This window comes from Lytechinus variegatus, chromosome 18 (genome assembly GCF_018143015.1).
Source record: "Lytechinus variegatus isolate NC3 chromosome 18, Lvar_3.0, whole genome shotgun sequence".
Lineage (NCBI taxonomy): Eukaryota > Metazoa > Echinodermata > Echinoidea > Temnopleuroida > Toxopneustidae > Lytechinus > Lytechinus variegatus.
This window is the reverse complement of record NC_054757.1, coordinates 10,331,756-10,357,637: the sequence shown is the minus strand read 5'-3', so window position 1 is coordinate 10,357,637 and position 25,882 is coordinate 10,331,756. Positions and strand designations below refer to the sequence as shown.

General features: G+C 36.8%; 1 protein-coding gene across 1 annotated transcript; it reads right to left on the bottom strand.

Moving 5' to 3' along the window:
* Nucleotides 1–2,541: 2,541 nt before the first annotated feature.
* Nucleotides 2,542–24,141, bottom strand: LOC121405582 (protein transport protein Sec24C-like). The gene is made up of 19 exons (XM_041596508.1): nucleotides 24,056–24,141; nucleotides 19,947–20,478; nucleotides 19,251–19,395; nucleotides 18,298–18,867; nucleotides 17,266–17,377; nucleotides 16,141–16,268; nucleotides 15,457–15,595; nucleotides 13,688–13,803; nucleotides 12,461–12,585; nucleotides 11,922–12,113; nucleotides 11,458–11,551; nucleotides 10,871–10,987; nucleotides 9,171–9,341; nucleotides 8,163–8,405; nucleotides 7,615–7,753; nucleotides 6,737–6,855; nucleotides 5,886–6,065; nucleotides 4,372–4,653; nucleotides 2,542–3,721 (listed from the first exon to the last, which is right to left on the bottom strand). Exons 2-19 carry the CDS (start codon nucleotides 20,411–20,413, stop codon nucleotides 3,581–3,583), a joined length of 3,480 nt encoding a protein of 1,159 aa, XP_041452442.1. The 5' UTR covers nucleotides 20,414–20,478; nucleotides 24,056–24,141; the 3' UTR covers nucleotides 2,542–3,580.
* Between the last annotated feature and the right edge of the window lie 1,741 nt (nucleotides 24,142–25,882).

Below are 25,882 nucleotides of genomic sequence, written 5' to 3'. Positions count from 1 at the left end.
ACCACATCAATCTTCTGAGATATCATTCACAACAAATGGGAAGATATTAATCTATAATTAGGCAAATATCCTGCATTGTGCAAGAATCGTAGCTGAAAGCAGGCTTTTCTATAAAATAACAAATGAAACTAACACAAAACAAACCCCAAATGCATCAAAGAAAATTTTGGAATCAAAGCTGATTAATATCAGAATCTGTAAGTGGAAAGTAATTGGAGGAAGCATTCTACAAATGGTATGAACCAAAAAAGACTAATTTCATATTGAGAAACAATTAAAAAAGTACCACAGGAAAAATATTTGAAAATAATATTTGTATGGAAAAAAAATTAGGAATCCTTATATATATATCAGCCAACATTATATTTGTTTCCACAGATACCATAGAATGATAGAAACCATATTTATCTCAAATAGCAACATTATTTGGGTATCAAACTAGATCTTGACATTTATTGCTTGCCAACCCTGGCAACAAACAAAAATAGGTTTAAATACATTCAGAAAATCAAAACTAGGTGTGTTCCTCCATTTTCTGAAGACATGTTTACAATTATGGAGATAAAGTAAAGTTCACAAGTACAGCTCTAAATGTGGATACATATAGATGTTGTACAAAGTAGTAATAACTACTTTCTGTAGTTGCATTATAAAAAAATCTTTAGGAGTGTAGTAACTATTAGCAGACATTGGGCATTACAAAAGTTGACTCTTACTCATTACAATTTTGAGCATCTAGGCAGCTTAGTTCATGATAATTTTTAAAACATTTTTAAATGCACAACAATATCAAACTTTTAGACAAGGACGGAAACTGCTGGTTCGTTCGTTCAGTAATCTGATTTTCCTCATATCTCTTTATTATTACAACATTTAAGTAGAAATACACAACCTGCACACAAACATGCTGCAGAAATACATCTTACAGGAAGAAAAATTTAAGAAGTGATAATTAAATAAATTCAAAAATCAAATAAACCTCTTATCAAATGTTGATGAAATTTTATTATGCTTGTTTGTTTTTTGTATATTCACAATTATCAATTTCTTTTAGTCTGCTTCATGCATATATTCCTATCAAACTAATCTTGACAAGTGAAGACTTCAATTCTAGTCTATAGGCCAGCTGCAGAAGACATTCCACATATGCCAATTGTGTAATGTCCAATTCCATAAAATATTTTTCCTCGCAAACGCCCTCTTTCTCGATTCTTACTTCATAATTGCCCGAGCCATGATAATTTGCTCATAACTACATGTACTTTCATATAAACTAGAAAACAGAGGCAAATCATTCAGGAAAGTTCCACATAGAGGGGGTTTGATATACATACTTTATGGAATTGATTTGATAAAATCCAAACCATCTGTCTTTGCAAATAAGAGTAGAAATGAAAGGTTCCACTCATATTCAATATTTTGTCCTGTCATTATTGTGGTGCTATAAGTTAGTGAACCCACCAGAAAATGAACATATTTTAAAGTGTTCAAGTTCTGTCATGTTCTAGATATTTAAAGGGGAATCCAGCCTTAGCCATAAAATGTTGTGCTTGGAAGGAGAAAATTAAATTAAACAGAATGGTGAAAGTTTGAAAGAAATCGGACCAGCAACAAGAAAGTTATAGACGCTTTAAAATTGAGATCACTAATACTATGTAGATTTCAAATTGGCAACTGAGTAAGTAAATTATGACAAGGGGCAAGGACAACTTTCCCATAGGCCATGTACTTTATTTTCATGGATTTGTGGTTTTCTCCCCTGGGGCTGTGATCTAAATATAACCCAGGTAGTATATTGTTGTATGTCCTCATGAAAGAAAAATATAATTTGAAATAAAACTTTTGGGGAAAATGACATTTCAGCCATAATATGTATTGGAGTACATGGAAGAGTAGTCCTTGCCTTACATCACTATGACATCCCATATGCGGCCAATTTGAAGTCTCCATGGGTATAGTGATTACCAATATTTACATCTTTTAAAAATTCATAACTTTCTTGTTGTTTGTCCAATATTGTTTAAACTTTCACCTATCAACTTGTCTGATTTTTCTTTTCCTTATAAAACAAGTATTTATTTGGGTTGGATTCCCCTTTAATTGAAGTTGGGTGATAAAATATTACATTTAAATAAAGTTTGTTTCTCTGGTCTCACCAAACATTGTAGTGTTGTTGTCTACATTCAACATTCGGCATAAAGGAGTGCATTTTGTTGTGGGATCACCAACTTTCTAGCACCACTGTTGCGTGTGATTTTCACATTCTTGACAGAGTTCTTATATACCGGTATACTTTTATTTCATGACAGAAGAATGGAGTCATTTCCATCCACGCACCTTGCAAAGACTTCAAATTTGGAATGTTAACACCACAATAATGACATATTTAAAATAATTTGGAACACACACAGACAGAAAACACAATACAAAAAAATTGAACCAAAATATGAACGAATAAGGGGGAAACAAGGAGTGTAATAAGTTGACATATTGATGGTTAGCTTTGGAAACTAGGGTACAAGCTAAACCACAGCATGCCTATCACATCATATTAAGATTAAACTTTAAGATGTCTGCAAACATAAAACCAAACTGCTTGGTAGGAAACATGATTGAAAACAAAGCTAGGGGACATACCATCTCAATACCAAAACAATAGAATAAGCATCAGTTTCATTCTTTAATAATGACTAAGCACTTTATACTTAATTAGGCAGTCTATTTTCACTCCTAGGCAGGGCAATTCAATAACGTTAATCAGTTTGTGTATCCGAAAACCCATTTTTCACTTCAATATATGAACTATTCAAGCCACGATAATTTGAGAGCATTGCAGCTTTTCATATGAACTCGAAAACAGAGATAAACCATTTCACTAAGGTCCCAAATATCAGGGAGTCGAATGAACATACTTTATGCATTGCCGAGCAGTGTAACAGTGACAATAATGTATGAAATGATATCGATACTTCTGTTGTAACCTTTAAAATATGATTAATCATAATCACATGAACCCGATCAGTCGATTCAAGCTTTAGACTGATTAACCCACCTGCTCCACTCCCTGAGGAGTATCAAGTTTGAAGGATGTGCGATCCATTCCCAAGTTCCACGTCCAAGATATGGGCTCCTCTGAACATCAAGTTGTGGCCAATTCTCATGGTTATATGATTATAACTCTACAAAAACAACCGCCCTTGACAGCTTTAAAATTATTTCATGCTCGATCTAAACTGCACTACCAGTATCATTTTATTGTTATCGCTTGAAAAGCAACCAAATCCAAGTTCCAGTAAGGATATTCAAATGGCAATTTCTCGTCTCAAATTCGACCAGACTATGATGATAATCATTTCGTTGCTCAGTCCGAACACCAAGTTTAGGTCCATATTGGTGGCTAGTAACCCTTTGACTCCCGACTTCTGTCATTACCCAAAGCTCTGTGCAGAGGTCATCCATTCCAGTAGGCAGCGGGTTAAACACATAGGCATCACAGAGACCTAGGACCTCACACTTAAGATCTAGACTATGCTAATGTTTATCTCAGGATATCATTGAAAGATGATCATCATCACAGGTCTCAGCTCAGGATACTACGGATCTCTCTGTGCATATGGACCAGGAAGTCTACGTAGGATGCCGAGGCGTTGGATCCCTTGTCTTCCATCAAGAAATGCTTGAACCATGGCTCTAGGGTGTCCCTCTGTCTCACAAGGGTCAGCTGAAAGAGGTCAAAATTTGAAGATTAATTTTCATTTCTAAACAGAACTGTATATGTATGTCAATTTAAGATACACTTGACAATGAAAAACTGCAAGTACATTAGAATATATTTCATTGAAAAGTACTATTTTCTTGGCATGGATTGTGACAGGGGAACCAGACATTGAAATTTATGGTCCTGGATACGCAACACTTTAAGGACTGAATGTGAAATGAAATTTCACAACGGGTCAACAATATAATAGCACAATTTTAAATCATGACCTTCCTTCAAGAAGGATTCATACACTTTTGAGGAAACTTGTCACATTGGCATCAGCTCATCCCTTATTAGTCTTTCACCACATTTTCTCAATTGAGCCAAATCAATAGAATTATCATGAACGAATGACCAAGGTTTGAGATCATGATCACTGCTTGTACCTAGTCTTGACAAGCATGCTGATACAGTCATTGTAAGTCTTTTTGAACAGTATTTTATTCTGTTTGTCAAAATAAAATTACATAACGCCTTTTTCCTCTTTCCTCATGCCTAATCCCCCCCCCTCTGGTTGTGATCATATGAACACTTCAATTTTTTAATTTTTTTATATGCAAATTTACAAATTATATAAATGGTTCAAATTACTAATAAAGATATCAATTTACCTTCATGTATCTCGGTCTTTCCGAGCGGAGCACATCGATCATATTCCTCAGCCGCCTGGACGTTTGGTTATCTCTCTCAAGCAGCTGATGTGATTCGATGTTGATCTGGGCGGGGGAGGTTACACCAAACACGTTCTGAACCCAGTCATTGTTCACATGTAATCCAATCCACATGAAGAGCATGAGACCGTTTTCAAGGAGGTAAACGCCTTGGTCTTGGAATCTTTCAATGGAGCATCGGACCGCGCTGGGGATGTCTTCGCTGTTCACATCAATGTCATGCTGGACGGAGAGATGAAGGAAGAAACATTGAAATGGCAACAAATGTGGTATTTTAAGACATCTACCGTGATATTTTCTTCTTCTTTCTAAATTAAAAGCATATTCAAATAAAAATAACGAATTCAGGCTTAGTGGTACACCCTATATTATCAAGCTTTTGCATGTTATGCATAATTGTACAAACCACTGGTGATCATTTCTTTGCTGATACACCGTTTCTAAACAGATCAAATAAAATTTAACCTTGGTTCATTTGAATTCTTGTTGTTAACAAGAAAACAGCAAATAATTTGTTTATTTGTTAAAATCTTATGACGTTTATAGGAAATTGAACTCCACCTTCCCATTTTGCTAAAGAATAGATCACCAGTCACACATAAGTTACAAACACCATTCAGCGCTAACAAAGCCTCCCAAACATTTATCATTAGCCAAGGGACTTGGTGTCCTTGTATCAAGCTAGATGATTCGAGGGTCATTGGGTGAGGAATCCAGCCTTGTTCATAAAATGTCGTGTTAGAAAGGAGAAAATTAAATAAAACTATGGTGAAAATTTGAAAGAAATCGGACAAGCAATAAGAAAGTTATGGCTGTTTCAAATTTGAGATCCCTAAGACTGTAAATTTCAAATTGGCACCTGGGTCAGTAAATTATGACAAGAGGCAAGGACAACTTTCCCATAGGCCATGTATTTGATTATCAGGGATTTGTGGTTTTCTCCTCAGTACCCATTCCCCTAGGGTAGTAATCTAAATATAGTCCAGGTAGTTTGTTTTTTTATGTCCTCTTGAAAGAAAAATAGAGTATGAAATAATACTTTTTGAAAAATTGACATTTTAGCCATATTATGTATTGGAGTACATAGAAGAGTAGTCCTTGCCTTACATCACTATGGCATCACAGATGCAGCCAAATTGAAGTCTCCATGGGTATAGTGAATTACCAATATTTACAACTTTTAAGAATTCATAACTTTCTTATTGTTTGTAAGATATTGTTCAATTTTTCAACAATCCACTTGTTTGATTTTTCTTTTTCCTCTAAGAACAAGTTTTGTTTGGGTTGGATTCCCATTTTAAATTGGGAAGAACAAGATGTCGAATGTAATAATCCTGAAAACAAGTTTAATGAAATACTGAATAAAATGAATGATATTATAGATGAAATGAAAATAGTTTAACTTACAACTGATTGATAATCATGGATGAAATGAAAACAAGTTGGTTACTTACAACTGGGATGAGTCTAGGGTAGAAGTATGCATGAGTTGAGACTACATCCATGGACAGAACGGTCTGCATCAACCAGCTTCTATCGTCAGTAGTGATGTCTGTGGTTCCAGAGAATGCATCACTCTTCATCACACAGTTCACATATAGAGGGAGTACTTTCATACACTCTGGTAAGATGAGCTGTACAGAAAGCAAAATATATGACGTAAGAAGGTAACAGACAACAAATATTTGATTCTTTTGAGTTTTGGTCATCATAAATTCATTAGATAGCTGTTTATCTCCATGTTGAGATGACAAGATTATGTTTTAATCTCATATGACGTCAATTGAAATATGAATATCACTGCAAGAAGAATCTTTTGATATAATCTCTAATTTGTGAAGCGAGTATTTCTTGGATATCATTGAGTCATGCACGATTCAGGTAAAATTGATATTAAGCGTTGGTCAGAGGGTCTTCTGCGGAAATGGATGTTTCTGCCGTGCCATTTAATCTACAAAATGATGAAAATTAGGGTCTGTCAGCATATTGGGGGATAATCATATTTTCATAAAAAACAAAGGTTTTCATTAAAAAATAAAGGGGTTTTGTTATCTAAAAGATAATGAAAATTAGGGTGTGTCAGCACATTTTTTTTTTTTTTTTTGGGGGGGGGGTTATATTTATTTGAATACAATAAAAAAATGAATAAAAAAATTAGGGTCGTTTGGCACATTTCTAGGTTGGTCAAATTTGAATTAAAAAAAAAATTATATTAAAGTTGGGTAGGTTTAACGAGGGTCATATGGGTTATGGAAAACAAACTCTTTTTTTCTTTGCCTTACTGAGGATAAGGATAATAACAAACCTGTCCATGAGATGAGGGTGTAGCACAATTCTTTCTGTAGCATGCTAGGATGTTGGCACATCTATTGATGACGCTATCCCTGATGGCTTTGGGATTAGAGTTCAGTACACCTCGGATAGCTGTAGAACACATTACAAATAACATAAATAGTCAGTTCTTTGTAGGTCAACAGAAGAGGGCAACAATGTCAACATGATGTGGACTTCGGCCAAGACCCAGCATGACCAAAAGTTTTAATAAATCAGTTTTTGGACACAATATGAGCATGTGCAGAGATAGGTCATTTTAACTAAAACCCAATAACAAGACATTCTTAGAGTATTACCCAAAATAGCAACTCAGTTCATGTAAACAGGATTCCAATGATTGAGTAAAATTTTAGAATAAGTCTGGTGGGTGTTCTATAAAATTGTTTGTAAGTTATGACTGACTTTATGCATGACCTTTCTTGTGGTAAATGATCTATCCCGATGTAGCTGAGTTCGTACCTAAGAACATGTATGTTCCAGTCATGCATAAAGTCATGCACAATTTTACAGACAGCTTCATGAAACATCCAATTGGTCTGAAAAATGCATAGACTTATAGGACTTACAAAGGGTTGACTAATGCAGACTCTGATGCATCTTTCAGTATTTGGCAAAGTTGATGATAATGTTAGTCTCATAATTACAGTAGAAATCACAGTAGCACATTGTCAATTTGAGGATCGCCAAAGCAATAGTGATTTCAATTTGCAATTGCCAATGTCTTTCTTATTATTTATTTACCTTTTCCCACTCATTTATCTGCTCTTTTTATACTATTCCTAACTGGTTTCAAGGGTTAATTTTCCTTTAAATTGCAAATTTATCTTTAAAATTGCAAATTTATCTTACCATATTTGGCAAGGAAATTGATAATGGTATCCGTCTCACAGTTGCGGTACATATCAGCCATCTGAGAGCAGCAGTTGAGGGAGAGATTGATGACACGTAGTCGTCTCTGACCACTAACACTGGTATATAACACAGCAGTCTACAGAAAAGGTAATAAGATGAACATGAAATGAAACAAGTGATGCTAAATTCACAAGTGAGCTAACAAGTGAGGCTGTGTGATATAACATGTTTGGATATTCTATCATCACTAACAACGTGTAAAATACAATATGACAATATAATGTCCACTTTTTCATTAAACAATGTTTACATTACAAAAGTTCTTCGAAGTTTGAAAAGTGCCTACTAAATTGCAGATATTTTCTTTTGGGGAAAATACAAGTACTTTGCTTTTGCGATGGCAAAATACCTGGTATTTTCTGATCTGGGTAGAATTCCCTATCAGATAATACCAAATATTTTCAATGATTTAGGTGGGTACGAATGCACTATTATCTTATTTGGGAAGAGCAGGGAAAAGGGAGAGTATCCAAAAGCAGACTGACCTGGATAAATGCTCCTACATCTTCTTGTAGTTTATCATCATGCTTGATCTCCACGGTAACCGCCTTGTCACAATCTATCGATGCGAGCTCCACGTCTGTCGTGTTTGACATGTGGAAGTTACCATAGAAGTCTGTTGGTCTGATGCCAGTGCTGGTACGGACCCTGAGGACTGCATCAAAGCCTGTCTCGCGGGTAAGGTTCCGGGTGAGGTCAGAGATAAAACGCTCCCCATCATTGGCAGCCTAATAATTAGGAATGAACAAAGATTGACAATTTATAATCAAGTTTACGAGAGTAAGACTTCCTGATTAAAGATGAAAAAATAAAGCGTTTGATAATCATAACTAACTTGCAATCATGAGGAAACAGTTGAAACACTACGATCATTCAAATCTTGGACAAAATTGTTTACACAATTCTGTTCCAGGTTTATAGATGGTGTATAGTTGAGTACAAGATATGCCTGCACAATGTCTGATGGAAATTCTTCAAGATTTAGTTTACAAGAATAATTTATTCCACTTGCTGAACTGAAAATAACGAAATAATTATTGCCACCTTAAATAAACCTGCAGTTTGAAGCAACAGAAAAAAATGAGTAAAATAGACAAATTGGGCTATATATCAGGCAATGGGAGGTAGTTAAAAACAGTCATACATAGGTGTATTATTTCAAGCATCGCGATTGGCCAATACGTGTCACATGACATCCAACTTTTTTTGTGCATTGCACTGCAGTGCAAAAGGTGTGCAAAGAAAATTTACATTGCACGCTCAAGCAGACCAGTGCGGTAAAAGTCCAACAAAACTGTACTGTAACTTTTTAAGAATTTGTTTCTATGTTGCTATTTTATACAACAAATAATGTACTTGCTCTGTCGTGCGTAAAAGTAAATGCAGAGAAAGCTCGGTTTCTTCAGATGAAGCACACTGGCACTCGCCAAACCTGCCAAATAATAAATAATGGTAATAACAAAACCATCCTTTCACAGCAGACTTCAACATACCTGAAAGTAGCTGTACTTGTAGCACTGTCCTCCAGTGAGCGTAGAGACCTGACCAACCGTTGCTACATCTACGTAGGAGTTTGGGAAGAGGAAGGTATCTACACTACAGCCATTTGTCACACAGTCCTGACCTAGCTTGGTGTAGAAGTTGATCTGTGGTGTCAACACGGTCTGGAAAGAAAAGGATAAACTGAAAATATTAATAAATAAAAATAACAGGCATGTATATCGAAACATTTATCTAGAAATATTTGATTCTAAAGCACACAATATAATAGAAAGAAGAGTGTTTTGAGACGTGCCTTAGAGCCAAGAACTGAAACCATTACAAAAAGAGAAGACTTCCCTTCAGATTAGATATATTACTAGTACATTAGATTTATATTAACCAACACAAATGCATCGTTAAATGGTTTAAGTCAGAAACCGAGAAGGGATAAATGAAGCATTACAGTAATCAGGGGCGGTATTCTGAACATTGTCTTTTCTCCATATTTTATCTTATCTCAGAGATATGACAAAATCGGTATTCTGGTGGATGTCATAACTTTTGTCACAAAAATTGTCATAAATTTTGTCTCTTCTCTTTAGCGCGCAGCAAAAATACGCGGCTTTAAATGCGCGTAATCCTTTTATACAAGCAAAAGATATGACAAAAGTTATGACAGGGGGTAGCAGTCATAAATTTTGTCATATCTTTTAGTACCAAATATCCCGATACCCTGCCGACTGAATGTCAAGCAAATAATTATATTATTTAGATTAGATTGTGGTATTAGTTTCACTCATCTTCCATGACAATTTTCAAAATTATTTTTTATGCTACAATTAGTTAGGCCCTACATATTTATTCCTCCTTTTTTTCTGTTTTCCTTACTTTTCTACTTCTCCTCTAAAATTCTTCACAGCTCCCTGTCTCTCTTTGTAATTAAGCGCATCAATATACGCGTAGTTGCGCGATGCCAGCAACTGTTTTGGGGATACGCCCTACCTGCCACAGGGCTTTCCTATTGGCTAGAAGGGCTCCAACTGGGAACTAACAATGATTTTGATTGGTTTGCTTCCGAAAAGATGGGTGGGAACTTTGAGAGATATGACAGGGAAAAGACAATGTTCAGAATACCGATTTGTGACAATCATAGCGGTGTCACATCTCGGAGAGAAATGACAAAATTTATGACAAAAGTTATGACAGAGTTCCAGAATACCACCCCTGATAATTTATGACTTTTCACTCTTTCTTGGGGATATGGTAAACCTTATACTAACCAGTCATTTTTCAAGTTTTTACTAAGGAAGTGGTGAAGGGAATGGGGTCGATTTGACTTGCCTTTAGATTTTGGGTGTCCACAGTCTGATTAAAGCATATTTTTGCAAATACTTTAGGCCACATGTGAAGGGTTTCGTGTATATTTTTGCACTTTACCAAAGGGCACTTGCAAACAATGCGAGCCACCAGATTGAGATCCTGCTGCTTTCAACATTAAACTATGATATCTCCTATTATGAGGCACATTAACAAATCAGAATATTTCCCTTTCTTTACATGCCAAACTAGCCCTAATAAATGTGTAACTTGTAGAAGTTTGAATCTATGGGTATCATATATATCTGAATCATTGAATCTAATTTTAAAATGTCTTGGTACAAGCATGACATCAAGAAGGTTAAAATGTCCAAAGAGAGAATGTTTTCCTCACCTTTTCTTTGTCTGTCCCCAAGAGTTTTCTGTCATCTCTGTTCTTGAGCTTTCCTGGGGCTTCCAGGATTGCAAGCGATGAATGGAATAATAAGAGCTTGCCTGACGTATCAGCAGCCTACAAGAAACACAAGTAGTATTACAAACAGTCATTGTAGATTTGTGACCAATTCAAAATGCTTACAAATAGAGCTCTAGTGCTGTGACAGGTAACTAGCCCATCACAGAATTCCTTTGAATTTTCAGAGAGGGCCGATGTCGAAAGACAAAAATATATTGAAATTGGGAAGAAGGAATCAAAGGGATATATAAAGGAAAATACAAAACAAAGCAGGCAATTAGACATCCCTGATAATGGAGGGATAGGGGACTGAAGCAAAGACAGATATAGCGGATGTAGAGAGATGTGAGTTTAACAATAAAAGTTGGAAGGATTGCCTGTAATATGACGTAATATCACAGACAAATCAAGAAAACGTTACTTTTGACAAGTAGGAAAGAATGCACATCTGAAACATCCTACCTGTCCAAAAAAGAAATTACATCAATGGGAGGGTATAAATGAGTAAAAACAAAAGAGCTCCTCACCTTGAGAGCCTCTAAACCAGCTTGTACAACTGGTCCCAACATGGACTCGGTCTCTCTCGTCTCTGCAAACATTTCTGGGATCTGATCTAAAAGGCTGCAAAATTACAAAATATGCCAGAAAAGATGATAAAACATAAGTGCATGTAGTATTCTTAAATATTTAGATATTTATGAGAAATATGAAGGAGTTGTGTTCTATGACTGAAATAGGCGTCCAGTAGACTGGAACTCTAGTCCACAAAATGGCTGTCTTCATCAACAAGCATATTCTTTGTCACATTCAATTCTTTCATTTTTACTTCCAGAAGTTCCAAGAACAACAAATATTTCTGAAATTCCACTGCTTTGCGGATATTACACAAGTTGCAAATCTTTCATAAAGAAAACAATGTTTACGTTCAGACTACCGACAACAAAACTTGTCAAAATTCAATGAAAAGAAATAATTCAATGGGTTAGACTACCTTTCAATACAAGCCCTTGATTCTGAAAGCCGAACTAAGAACCCATCTAGTAAAGGCATGAAAACATCGTTGATATCGGACACAACCAGCATCTGAGGCTGAGCGAGGGCGCTGTTCACATTATAGAAGTGAAGCGTGGTGTCATATGTCACAAAACCCACCCTGATGTTGGACTCCTTTGCTCCATGCTCTCTGAAAATACAATGTGAAAGTATGAATAATACAAATCTTTATCATGAATGCTGCTACCACGTTTGAAAATATCAATATTGTTTTTATTAAATATATTTAATTAACTGACTGTCATAAGTATATTTAATTAACAGAGCTGTGATATTTGGACCCAATTAACAGACAAATGGCAGGGATGGAATCCTCACATCGACTGTATGTTAGCGACAAAAAATTGACACGCACATCACCTATTATGTAATCTACAAATTTCTATAGTCAATCACTTCCTCCCAAATCCATTTGAATTCATTATGAATTCACTATTGTGAATTAGCCTGAGTTCAAAGACTGAGATCATTTCTTACTTTGGTAGATCATCCAAGAGTGTCTTGAGTCTTTGACAAAGTAGGTTAACCATACCAGTCTTCATACTCTGGTATGTTACATCTATCATGAAGATGTAAGCTGGTGGGTTTGGCTGTGTGTTGTTCTGCAGAGAAAAAAATAGACAAGATGTCAATATAGCAATTATCGTCTGAAATGAAAATTTGTTAATTTTTAATTGTGTGCAGTCTTATTTCAACAGGATAGTTGACAGATATTATAATTATATAATAAATCTATCCATGAGAATAGAAACTCTAGATCTACAAGGGCAAAAAATATCACAAAAGTTTAATATAATGTGGATTAGATGTCAATTAGCACACAAGACAAATAATAGAAGTCTTAGCATTTTTATAACTTATCTTAATGTGTCATGACGAAAAACTTCCATTTGAGATCACTATACCCCGGTTTCCCTTCTCATCAATTCTCTTCTCCAAGTACGACAAACCCTAACATGCCCCAAGCAAGCAATTTAAGTATCAAAACACCTGTTTCTTGACGTCGGTCCGAAGATAACACAAGAGCCCGGCATATACAGTCACAGCAGGGGGCCACACACGATGGGATGCATGCGCAGCGCTGAGCTCGGTTTCTGCAAAACATGCCGTCATTTTTATTCGCTTACTTTCCTTATTTCGAGGTCGATTTTCTTCGTTCGAAATTGAAAATGGACTAACATTGGATTACTGAATACAATATGCCTTTGAAAACGTGATTAAATATCGAATACAATAATTTCATTCCGAAGGTCCTACTACAGGCAGAGAAGTCTTACGTAATAGCACAGCTGTTGTTTATCATTTGGTCCTATGCTCAACGTTCATATACTGGCCTATGGAGGTGAAATTGAGACAGCGGGGATTACCCCTGGATTACCTGGCCAAGCGCGGGTGATAAGGGCTTGGAAATGATATTTGGGAGATCCAAACGAAAAATGGGGTATAACACCGCAGTTTGCAATCTGAACTGCGGTCTTTATCCAAACGGGGGTTTCACGTAATGTACAGAAAAATGGTTTGAAATATTACAGGTTTGATGTCTACCCCCCCCTCCTTATACATCTAAACATTTTTATTCTGCCATATGTAACAGTAGCCAGATAGAATGGAAATAGCGATGCTGGTTTAAGTAATGAAAACTCCGCTAAAGTTTGAATTCACACAGAAATAAAGTTTGTGCATGAAATATCTGGCAACACTTACTTTACAATAATCAGTTGTAGCTAAGAATTCATAGGTTCCTAATGATAGCTCAGGCCTTTCATACATATCAACTCTCTTCCCCATGTGATCCAAAGGCTGGAAGAATTCAGGCGGAACTGTGCAAGAAGAAACAAAGAACATGAATACAAATGCTCAAAGGATATAGCCATTAATGCGCTAAAATCTAATTCAGTATTATATTACATCCAGACACGCCATTCATAATGAAATTAGTTTTAGTTTGATAAATGTGAGGTCACTGAAACTGGAATATCAAAGAATAAGCCAGTTCGTAGTTCCTTTCTGCGCATGATCAATAGATTCTACGCATGATCAGAAGAAGGTCATTTGTGACATGGTGCTTTAAAATCTAATGAGATAAGCACCAACTTTGATGTCTAGATTATTCATATATTCTTTGGATTGTCGTTTTCATTTACATCGACAAAAAACAACATGCTTCCACGAACGACTGGTATTTCACAGTTTTACATTTGGAAACATGCTAAGATATGCATTCAAGTAGGAATGCAACAAATACCTTCATTAACCCTATCTAGGCCAGGGGGGGGCCTCGGAGGCCCCCCCTCAACGAATCGCGCGATATTTTCGCCGCGCGAAATTTTTTGACCGCGCCGCTCGCTGACTTTTTACTTTCAAGTCTTGCGCAACTTTTGAGACCAATTTTGCGTCACCCGGGTACGTGGTTCCGAAATTACGCAACATTGTGTAAGTGCATGTCAGACCGAAAATGGCTCAAAAACGTGATTTCGTGTACAAAGTCAATGCAAATTGTGTTTTCAACCAAAATTCATAAATGTATGATTATTTTTAGTTTTGCTAGTCAAAATGTATTCATTTTATGATTTTTATGATCACAGAAGATTCCTCAACAAATTTCATTGAAAAAACAATGAAAAACAAAAGGTCAAAAAAACAAAGAAATACATAAGAAATTACAAAAAACAATAAAATACATAAGAAAATCATTTGATATCACAATTTTTTTCATGTACACTTGCTAAGGACACCACAAAGAGTTTCTATACCAAAAATTAGTACATTTGGAGCTTTATTTAGGGAGTTAGAGGAAAAAGTATGATTTCGCATACTAATTACGCATAATCACTTAATAGCGATTCGCATGAAATAAATTACTATACAATCTTGTAGATTATGTCCCAGGCAACCCGCGTGCCAATTTTCGGCGCGATCACGCGGTCGACGGCCGAGATCTTAGGGGGGGGCCTGGGAGGCCCCCCCCGGCCATAGGAACTCTCAAAATACCCCGGCCTAGATAGGCTTAAGTGTTCATTGGTGTGCTATTCTAGTCACCTGGTCAATTCAATTTCTTCATCCTGCTATGTAAGGCAAGCTTACGTAATATCTTGCTTTGAAATCTGCTTATCATGATGAAAGAAATGAAAGGTCATTTGACCAAAATTGCCCATGAAGTAACTACGAACTGGTCTATTGCCTGCTTTCCTGCAAATTAACTGAATTCTGTGGAAGAGACGGGGTGCAAAATAACCTGTCCAAAGTTGCATTACCAATATCACTGAGCATGACATGATTATGAAATAATTATAATATATGAACAAACAACATCAAGAAATCACTATCATGAAATGAGTTTGTCAACACAACTTTATTCTGATTGACCGAGAGGCACTGTTACTATAGTAACTGTCGAATTAAACAGGATTTGTCGGATAACATGTCTGACAAGTCCTTACATAAAACGCTCCCCAAAATGGGACTCTACTCACCTTCTGTAAGACCACCACAGAAGGCACATTGGAACCGCCTGCCTCCCTCCACAAAAGTCATGAAAGAACACATGTAGGCCTTGCATCGATTACACCTTACGGGACCATTAGGACCATGGTCTACTATAGGAGGCTGATTCTATAAATACAATCAAATAAGGCAACAACATTGTATTGATCAATGGAAATGTAAATATGCGGAAAAAATTGTACTTATCAATAGACCACATGAATGAGGGGAATAAGCTTGACACCTTCGAATAAGTAAAAGAATCAAAAGACACTTCAATCTATATACAGTTTCTTTAAAACTGAATAGAAAAAAGGTTCAAAACAAAGCCTTCTTTCCAGAATGAATAAACTATAACAATAATTTTGGTCAAAAAATAATTTATTTTATCTTTCTACTTTCTGTCTATCTTGGGTATTTGAAATAGAAAAAAGGTGTAACAAGACAAAAATATTTGTAAAAATTTTCATAAACAACACAATAGACAGGTTAAATAAGTGCAAATATCAATGTGAGGTTAACAACATTTTTATAAGGAAGTAAACTTCACATGCGTTCCCGGGAAACACAACAGAAGAGAAAATATTTTGAAATATGCAAATTTCCAAAACATATTTGAGTGAATAATAATTACAAGGAAGCCAAAGTTTTGATATAATGTATGTATTTCTCACCTCATTGTTTATCATCTCTGCAAACGGTGATATGACAACTCCAATAGGAATCTGTGACTGTTTGACAAGGTCTTGAGTACATGGAATGCTATACATGGTACTACGGATAATTCTAGGACTGGCATTTCCTGGAAAAAAAACAAGGGCACATCAATGAAAATTGTTAGAAATCATAATGGTGAGAGAATGTCCACTTGTACAGCGCTCTCATCGTACTTTGGCATTATTAAATGGAAATTAAACCCTGATAATTAATCTACCATAATTAAGGAAGAAATAGGCAGGCTAAATCAGACTAAATCAAGAGCTTTGGTTTAGCGACGATGATACATGTAGGAACATGTACAAGGTATGGGCTCTTTAATTAGCTAAATCTGAAATATGATAATCTCATGGCTTGGATCAACCCAATCCCCTGGGCCCCCTAAAACAAAGGTTTGCAATTAATTTACAGGTGACTTTTACGATTGACTGTACATTGTAGTCTATAGAATCAACCGTAGAAAAATGTTCTACGATCATTGCTAAGCTTTGTGTTACGGGCCCCTGGCCTTTTATCCCCTACTGATTGGCTACAATGCCCCTCTCAAAGGGCTTAGACATTTTATTTGCGCTTTATGACTTTCCATCTGTGCTGTAATATAGAAATGTGTTCTAAAGTGACCTTACCCTCGAAAATTACAATTTAAGTACTGTTTGACATGTGTCTATGATAATGGCACAAGTTTAATCACCGCAATAATGCACTTTATGCTAAATGCTCTTTTTTGGGGAGGAGCTTTCTCAAAGAGACAGTTTTCTGTATTCTGAACTCTGTTTCATTTAAAATTTGGTCTAAAGATGTGGGTTAACTATGGAAAGCCAATTTTGACACTATATTCTCTAACATCAAAGATTCAATTCATCAGCTCATTCAAAACCCAAAGCATTCATAACTGTCTGGGAATGATAAAGAAGACGATTGTCTTCACCATTAAAAATGAGAAAAGACTGCAGTGAACACGAGAAACGTTATAATGTAAAAGAAAATTATATTTCAGGCTTCTCGTGATTCTAGCACAGAGTTGGACCAGGGTCTGAGTTAAAATGGACTTCAGAATATCGCATGAAGGCAGTAGGCCTTACCTTGATCTACAACCTGGAAGTCTGTTGTAACAAGGGGTGGGACCTGTCCTCTAAGGTTTGTGATAAATTGCTGACCTCCTCTACTTTTCCTGTCATCATCTATTACTTGAATCTACAAATGAATAGGAATGTAAAGAAGTTATACATCATGTTTTATGGAAAATAAAACTGATCATTATTACTATGGCCAATAAACATTATGTAAATGTTAGGTAATTAAAGATAAATTCCAGTTGTGGTAATAATCTCAAAATTACTTTTTACAGAATCTAATATAATGACCACCCAAGTGTCTGTTTATATGAATAAAAAATATGTGCCAAAGGATTCTGGAAGCAATTGTGTAATTGCTGAGAAATAAGCAAAATAAGCGCAGATTCGGGCACTTTCGTCAGGTCTTTATTCCAGCAATATAATATACACTGTCCCACATGTGCCTATCTGTGTTGGCGATCTTCAGTGTGATTGTTTTTCAGCTTAGATTTTTATGATTTCACAAAGTGCAGTTAAACTGTACTAGATCTAGATCGACGATGATATAGTAATACTTAACCTTGGTTTTACAGACTTTCTCAAGAAATCAGTGTTTTACTGCAACTACTGTAATTTAGCTTTGTTTTTAATTAGAAATTAATTGCATGAAATCATTGTGAATATTACTAGTCATCAATAAAATAATTTATAAACATGTCCATTCGCAATTTGGATCTTTTAGACATGAAAAAAATCCAAACATATTATAAATCTAAAAGAGTACTTTCTCATACAATGTCATAGGTTTATTTAATCATTCTGAATCTTATTCATAAAATTAAAAGATTTGTTGAAAATAAAAATTGACAACCTGAAAACACAATGCGTCCAGCAACCATCATGGACACAGGATGAAAATCCATTTTTAAAAATAATAATCACTAAAGATATCACAAATAGGTTTGAAATTTGAGTCTTCAAGAGAAAATGTATGTTTTTCTACGCCTTTATTGAACCCAAATGTTAAACAATGAAAACCTTTGGTATCAATAAACTTACTGCACTTGGCATCTGATCAGGATCGAGTCTCTTTGGAGCTGGCTGTTGCGCCTGTGGTTGAGGTTGCATTCCACCTGGACCAGGGGGGTGTCCATACCCCCCTACGCCACCCTGTGGCGGCATCCCCATTCCTCCTGGGGGAGGTGGACCTCCAGTTTGGTATCCCATTCCTTGCGGACCTACTTGACCGGTCCCCGGTGGGGTGGCGGGCGGAGTCATGCTTGACCCCATTGGGGGCGGGGCACCCGCACCATAAGCTGGTCCTTGCCCCATCGAGGTAGGGGGTGGTGCTCCTGCATAGCTACTCAGAAGGGGCGGTCCCCCTGTGCTTGGTTGACCATAGTTTGTATTTGTTGGAGGAGCACCTGCGTAACTTGATGATGGAGGGGGTGCACTGGAGTAGTTATTAGTTGAAGGTCCTGGAGCGTAACTTGTTGGGGGCTGGCCTTGGTACCCTGAAGGAGGTGCTTGGCTGGAAGGTGGTGGTGCCCCATAACCCCCTGAGGTTGGCGGAGGTGGTGCCCCATATCCCCCTGATGTAGGTGGTGGTGGACCTCCTACAGGACCTCCCTGCAGCAAAATTAGATTGAAAAAAGTATAAGACAAAGACATTGGTTACACATCAAATCATCAAAGCTATGGCTTGGCACAATCTAAAGACAAGGGGCTGAACACAAATATGGTGGCCTGCGCAGAATGGGATGGTATGGTACTTGGTACTATTAGAGGCTGCTAAATTCAAGCAAGAAAATTGTGATAACCAGCTTGCAAATCATCTTTCAAAAATTGTTTAAGGTATAATGAGACTTAATATCATGTGAATATTTCTGGAGAAATCGATCTAAACCAGTTTAAAATTTTTCATCAATGGAACGGGTCCCATTTGGAGCAAAGCTGTTGAGACCCGATTTACAGAAATAATCACGATGGTCTCCACACACAGCTCGTCTTACCATATTATAGCCTGGGCGGGGTGGACCACCAGATACATTCATAGCTGACATCTGATTGGTAACTTGCTTCATAGGTTGAGCTCCGCCTGGCGGGGGTGGGGCACCAGGTTGGTAAAAACCAGATTGTGAGCTGGACACTGGTGGTCTGAGGGTTCAAGTATAAACACACAAATGTTACATTACATGCACTACAACCTCAAATCGAGTAACATACACATGAACAAATTTATTCAGTCAATAGACAAATGGAAATTGGTTTTGTTTTGTTTAATCCAAAGTATGGTAACTTAAAAAAAAAAATCTTCAATCAGAAGCATCTGACGCAAGATTGCTGTGCAATTTAAAAGTTGTTGAATATCAACTTTCATGACGTTTATCAGTCTATAGGTGTTCCCAATAAACCGATTAAAAAATTAAGTTTACATTATGCAGTTGCTAGTAGTAGTAGTATGTTTATTACTCTTACATCATATGGTGAAGTCATCATATTCATGTGATTCAATTCAATGGTTCCACATAATTGGCAAAGCATAAAATATGCAGGTACATGTATGTGTATATCACAGTGATTTCCATTGGTCTTCAAAGAATTTGCTGTTCTCAAATTGTAATCTACTTCCCATGAAATGTCAGGACAGACTTGCAAATCTACTTTCCAGCATTCTTCACTGTCCAAGAATCGCCTACAAAACTCACCTGGTTTGCTGATAACTCCCCGGGAGATTTTGTTGGGGTTGCCCCTGAGGTGGTTGTCCTCCCATTGGAGGAGGAGCGCGTTGTCCTTGTCCTGGTGGTCCCTGTCCAGGTAGTCCTTGCCCGGGTCCAGCTGGCCGCTGCCCTTGTAAAGGGTACCCACCCATCGGTCTAGGAGCCCCGAACTGGTTACCACTAGGACCTGATGGCGGAGGCCCCGACGATGGTCCATTCATGGATGAGCCTCCATATGAGTTCTGCGGTGGCCTGTTATCACCATATGCACCTCCTGCAGGCGGTTTCCCAGGCCCAGGGGGAGGCGGACCTCCTGCAGGTGGACCTCCCTGTTGGCTAGGTTGGTTACTATAGCTTCCATAAGCATTGGGCGGAGCCTGACCCTGGGGAGGAGCATAAGAGTTGTATCCAGGTTGCTGATATCCACCCCCAGGTGGTTGGTTCATGTAACTCATCCTCAGGACAGGATTGCTTGACTTCAGAACCAACAAAATCTATACTATATACAGTTTATTTTCACCTGAGAGACAAAAAGGACAAGACACATTCTAACATGTGTGGGAATCAGAAGTACCATAATTTTATAATGTACAATGTTTTTACTGTAGGTCAAATTACGAACTGTACAAATTTCTAAATCACTCAATTTCATCAATCAACAAATAAAATTGATAAAATTCAGTGGTCCAAACCCATATTTAGAGATTAACAGGCCGAATCAAAGTGTGTGAGTAACTACATAGAAAATAGCTAAAATTGCAAAAGCTTCTTTGCTTTAGTACAAACAATGTGCACAAAAGACTGAAGTCTGTAGATAAGCTGGAAATTAAAAAAATCTAGCTGACATTTAAGAATAGTAGCTGAACTTTCACACCCCTGTGTAATGCTCCAAGTCTGAAAAAAATCATTAGATCTGTGTCATCTTCTGACCCCCCCCCCAGGTGCTTGGTGTGGCTTGTGAATGTCTGAATGAGAATTCCACAATGATCTTGAGAACAAGCCAAAATACAGCCATTCCATTGACCTTGTGATTAAAGGGGAATGAAACCTTTGGAACAAATAGGCTTGTGCAGAAACAGAAAATCAAAGGATAAGAATAAAGAAAGTTTGAGAAAAATCAGACAAATAGTGAGAAAGTTATGAGCATTTGAATATTGCAATCACTAATGCTATGGAGATCCTCCCATTGACAATGCAACAAGGATGTGTGATGTCACTGATGAACAACTTTCCCTTTGGTGGACTATAAAATACCCTCAAAATGTCTCTTTTTGCTTTTTCTTATGATGATACAAACTCTTTATCCATGATGTATTCTTACAAAATATGTATTGCATGCCCTCATGTAGAAAGAACACATAATCTATGGATAGATGTGATGAAAGAGGCAATTCAAGTGAAATATATACTTAAGTAATGGGGAGAGTTGTTCACAAGTGACATCACACATCTTTGTCGCATTGCCAATTTGCTATCTCCATAGCAATAGTGATCGCGATATTCAAATGCTCATAACTTTCTCATTATTTGTCTGATTTTTCTCACACTTTTGTTGATCTGTTTCTTTGATTTTCCTGTTTTCACACAAGCTATCTTGTTCCAATGGTTTCATTCTCCTTTAAGAGACTTGCTCTGACATTTGCGAACACTTAATGATGGGGCAAAATTGCTAGAAGTCGGCTGGAACAGAACTGCATTAGTGCCAAAATATTTCTCTAATTACATTACAACTTTTGGAAAAGTTCTAACTAGGGCTGCCCGAGCCTAGATTAAAAAATGGAGAAAAAAACATAAGGCCATAGATGATCTATGGCTATGCCTATTTCAAAATTCAATAGAATCTAGGACCTAAAAATAAAGCCCTAATGTAAAGCCTGTGACTATGTGTGATTTTGGGTGTGATCTGGTCATGCTGATTGTGTGTTGGTGTTGGTGATATTGTCATGACTCAGACTGTGCTGACTTGTGAAATGAATTGACAGTCGAACTTGGAAGTTGGAGCCCACTGAAACTTGAAGTTGGAGACTTAAAGGACAAGTCCACCCCAACAAAAAGTTATTTTTAATAAGAGAAAAATCCAACAAGCACAACACTGAAAATTTGATAAAAATTTAATGTAAAATATCAAAGAAAGTTATGACATTTCAAAGTTTCGCTTTATTTCACAAAACAGTTATATGCACATCCTGGTCAGTATGCATATGTGGGAACTGATGGCGTCATCCACTCACTATTTCTTTTGTATTTTATTAATATATATGAAAGATGAAACATTTTATTTCAAAATTTTATGGTTCAGTCAAGTTGGTCCTAATTGTCAAATCTCTAAAAATTGAAATAATGTATAATTCAAACAATAAAATACAAAAGGAATAGTGAGAGATAGACATCATCGACTCTCTCATTTGCATGTCACTGAGTTGTGCATATGGCAATTAATGGCAAGTTCCCCCAAGTCTGCGCAGTCCCCCTTGTCTGCGCACAGGCGTATCTGCGCGACTCTAGTAAAAGAAGATATGCAACAAACACAACTTTACACATGCAATACACAAACAGATATTCATAAAAAAATCTGATTCAAAATGGTGGAAATATAATGAATTTTGAGCATTTCTTGTGACGGCCTCAAAAAGCAGCCTTTCTCATCAAAATCCCAGCATCATGTGCAAAGAGAATGAGTGTCTGGACCAGACATGGGGCACCCTTTTTTTGTTCAATCTGAAAATGACTGCCCGAGGTTTTTTCTTAAGAAATCATAAAGACCTATTTCAAATTTTTATGAGATATTTGGCACACTAACTCATATCATAACGATGTACGGAACATTGTTAACTGAAAGATTTTGTGAAATAAAGAGATATTTATGTTAAATCATAACTCAACTCGTTAGGTGCTTAGACTTGGGGACCACCATCCAACTATTTTTGTGAAAAATAAGCGAAACTTTAAATGTCGTAATTTTTTTATTTCAGTACTGTAGCTTTTACACCCGATTTTGATATTCATTGACTGTTAGCAGTAGAGGCGCACGGCCAATATGGGAGACTCTCTCCAATAGGGGAGACAATCTCCCACATTGGAGACTTGCTTTGCAAAAGGACAAAAGAAACAACACCAACAAAAGCATGATTTTTTCCACCCAAAATTTTGTCTCACTGAGGTCAGAAGCCCATTTGTTTTGTGTGTGATTGACAACAAAAATCCTTATCAAAACAAAAGTAGACGGTGAATTTTTAAAGTAGACGGTGAAAAGGGGTAATTTTTCATGAGGAATCTGCTTATCACATTTTTATTTGCCGCCAAGGTAATCCTTTTGCCGCAAATGTAAACAAAGGAAATTGGTCTCCAAAACTGGAGACTGTCTCTGAAATTGGATACCCAAATTCTTCACAAAAGTCTCTGATATTGGAGATAATCTCCCACATTGGAGACAGTCTCCAATATTGGCCGTGCGCCTCTACTGGTTAGTGTTATGTTATTCTTGTTTGATTTTTTTTCTATTGATACAAATCAATATTTTTTGGGGTGGACTTGACCTTTAAGTTTGGCATGCATTGCCATTTCGTTGTCGGTGTTTTTTAGTGTGCAGGTGTGTGAGTGCGAGTTGAAAATTTCAACTGATGAATTTGGCTAAAAATTAAATTTCTGCTAAACTGTGTGTGTCTGTGTGATTAAATAATTGCCAAATCAATGACAAACGAAGTACTTGTTACTGTCAAAGTATTTCTTCATTTTTTACTGGAAATAAGGCCAGTCAAAAACCAATAGGCAGACAGAACACATGACATATTCAAGACAAGTCAGAGCCAGAGCAGAGTTGAGCCAGCCAGCTCCAGCAGCAGTGCCTCGCCAGCATGCAGAGGAATCTTCATCGGATAACGAGGGCGATTCACCGGGCGCTGCCCCCATAGCAATTGCGTGCAAAACGAACCGGCTCCAGACGTGCGAACAAGATGTTACATTTCATAGTCACGTTTCACATCCCTTTTAACATACATTCTAGACATCAATTCACCACAAAATTTATTTTCATACATGGGGAATACATATCTCATGCAGAAATTTACCACAAATCCAGATAAAAACATAGAACTCACCTGAAGAAATCCGGAAATAACCCCTATTCCACACAGGACCGGCCCAATAGTGTGTGCCACGTATGGTTACAGAGCACCGACCTGGGTCATTGCACATGCGCAATATAGCCACGTCACTGAATCCACGAGAGAGAGGGGGAGAGAGGGATCATGATGATAGCTTTCTATCTTTTCCAACCCATTCTTATTGTCTTCTCTTACCCATTTGTATTGCTGGGACAAAACTTTAAGTAACAAAACAATAACAACAACAAAAGTGATTGGTTTCTGGAACTATATAGAAACACAAATATGACAACGTTGTATATCTATCTCGAAGAAATTGATAGTGATATATATATATACATATATATTTTCTATATCAAACTATTAAATTGTGATAAATTAATTATATTGGGAAATGTTATCTCAATTTGTTGAAAGTTTGTTATCTATCTGCACAGCTAGAATCTCTTATTTCTCCAAATTATATACAACAGTTGTCTTTATCTGCAGAATGTCATGATATCAATACATCGAAATTACCCCTTCTAAAGATCTTTAGCAAACAAATCATGATAAACTATAACATGTTTGGTTTCAGGATTTGGTACCATACGTGGCTTAATGTGGTTGGATGCATGCATGAGGTCGATCTAGACCAGATGGACCCCTTGTCAAATATGAGTCAGTGTTATGGAGTTGATATCCGACAACATTACTCATAATTATTTCCCTCTCAATCATCTCGATAGATCGGTCTTTTTTTTTTTTTTTTTTTGGGGGGGGGGGGGGCAGGGGATTAACAGTGCTAGGTCTCTTGTAAACCTTACCTCTATGGGGGGGGGGCATAATTTTTTATACACCATGCACTGCCCCATTCCCGGTTGGTCTTATAATCCTGGACCAGCACCCCAGCTGCCCTGAAAGAGGAATACTATCACCAAAATAATTATAGGCTTGATTTAGAAGGTATAGACCTACTTAGTTTCAAACTGGGCATTTGATCAGAAGATGAAACTTTTCCATTTGACCTATTTATTTATTTATTCATTTATTTATTTATTCTATTTTATTATTTTTTTTTTTTGGGGGGGGTCAAAATCAATTGCAATTATGCTTGTGATGTTTGCGAATATCTATCCGATTATGTCCCTTGTCAAAATCAACAAAATTATTGTATATCATTTGTAACTGGGGTTATTTTTTGGTCGTGGCATGCCTCAGTGAAAAAAAAATAAAGCAGCTTAAAGCTACTGTAATCATTCGACTTGATAGTAAACTTGTCATAGTAATCGGTATTACAAGTCATAATGTGCCCGCTACCTCCTAACACAAAATTCAGCGATTAATCGCTAAATACAATGTCCTATCAAGATCATAATTGCATGTGCATTCTGCTCAATAGCAATCATAATTGTTCTTTCAAACTAGCGATTAATAGCTAACCTTTGAGTTATACGGCGCCCTGATGACGGACAGTCAAGTCGCATAACACAATACTCGTCCCCGATCTTCCCACTACCAGAACTTCTCATCTCATGACATCTCAACTCATATATCCTTCTGCTCATGGGAGGAAATCCCGGGGGGGGGGTAGGGCCGGACGCGTCCCCCTACCCAAAATAGTAGGATGGACACAATATCCAATATCCCCCTATTTGGTATTTTATGATGGAAAGAAATACATCATTCGAATTTCAAAATCTGAATGAAACATGAATTTTTGAAGAGATGACCTTGCTTTTTAGGTGATAACCCTTTTCTTTTTAAATAACCTTACTTTGTGGTGTTATTTGTTTTCCCTTTTTCTTTTCTTTTCAAATTTTCCAGCCCCTGGACCCCTTA

Excerpts from the sequence above, each read along its gene's own strand:
- LOC121405582 (XM_041596508.1), bottom strand. The coding sequence starts at position 20,413 with ATGAGTTACATGAACCAACCACCTGGGGGTGGATATCAGCAACCTGGA. Across the intron at positions 17,378-18,297 it reads CTGATCAGATGCCAAGTGCA|ATTCAAGTAATAGATGATGA; the intron begins GTAAGTTTATTG and ends ATTCATTTGTAG. Across the intron at positions 6,066-6,736 it reads CACCCTCATCTCATGGACAG|CTCATCTTACCAGAGTGTAT; the intron begins GTTTGTTATTAT and ends CTTTCTGTACAG.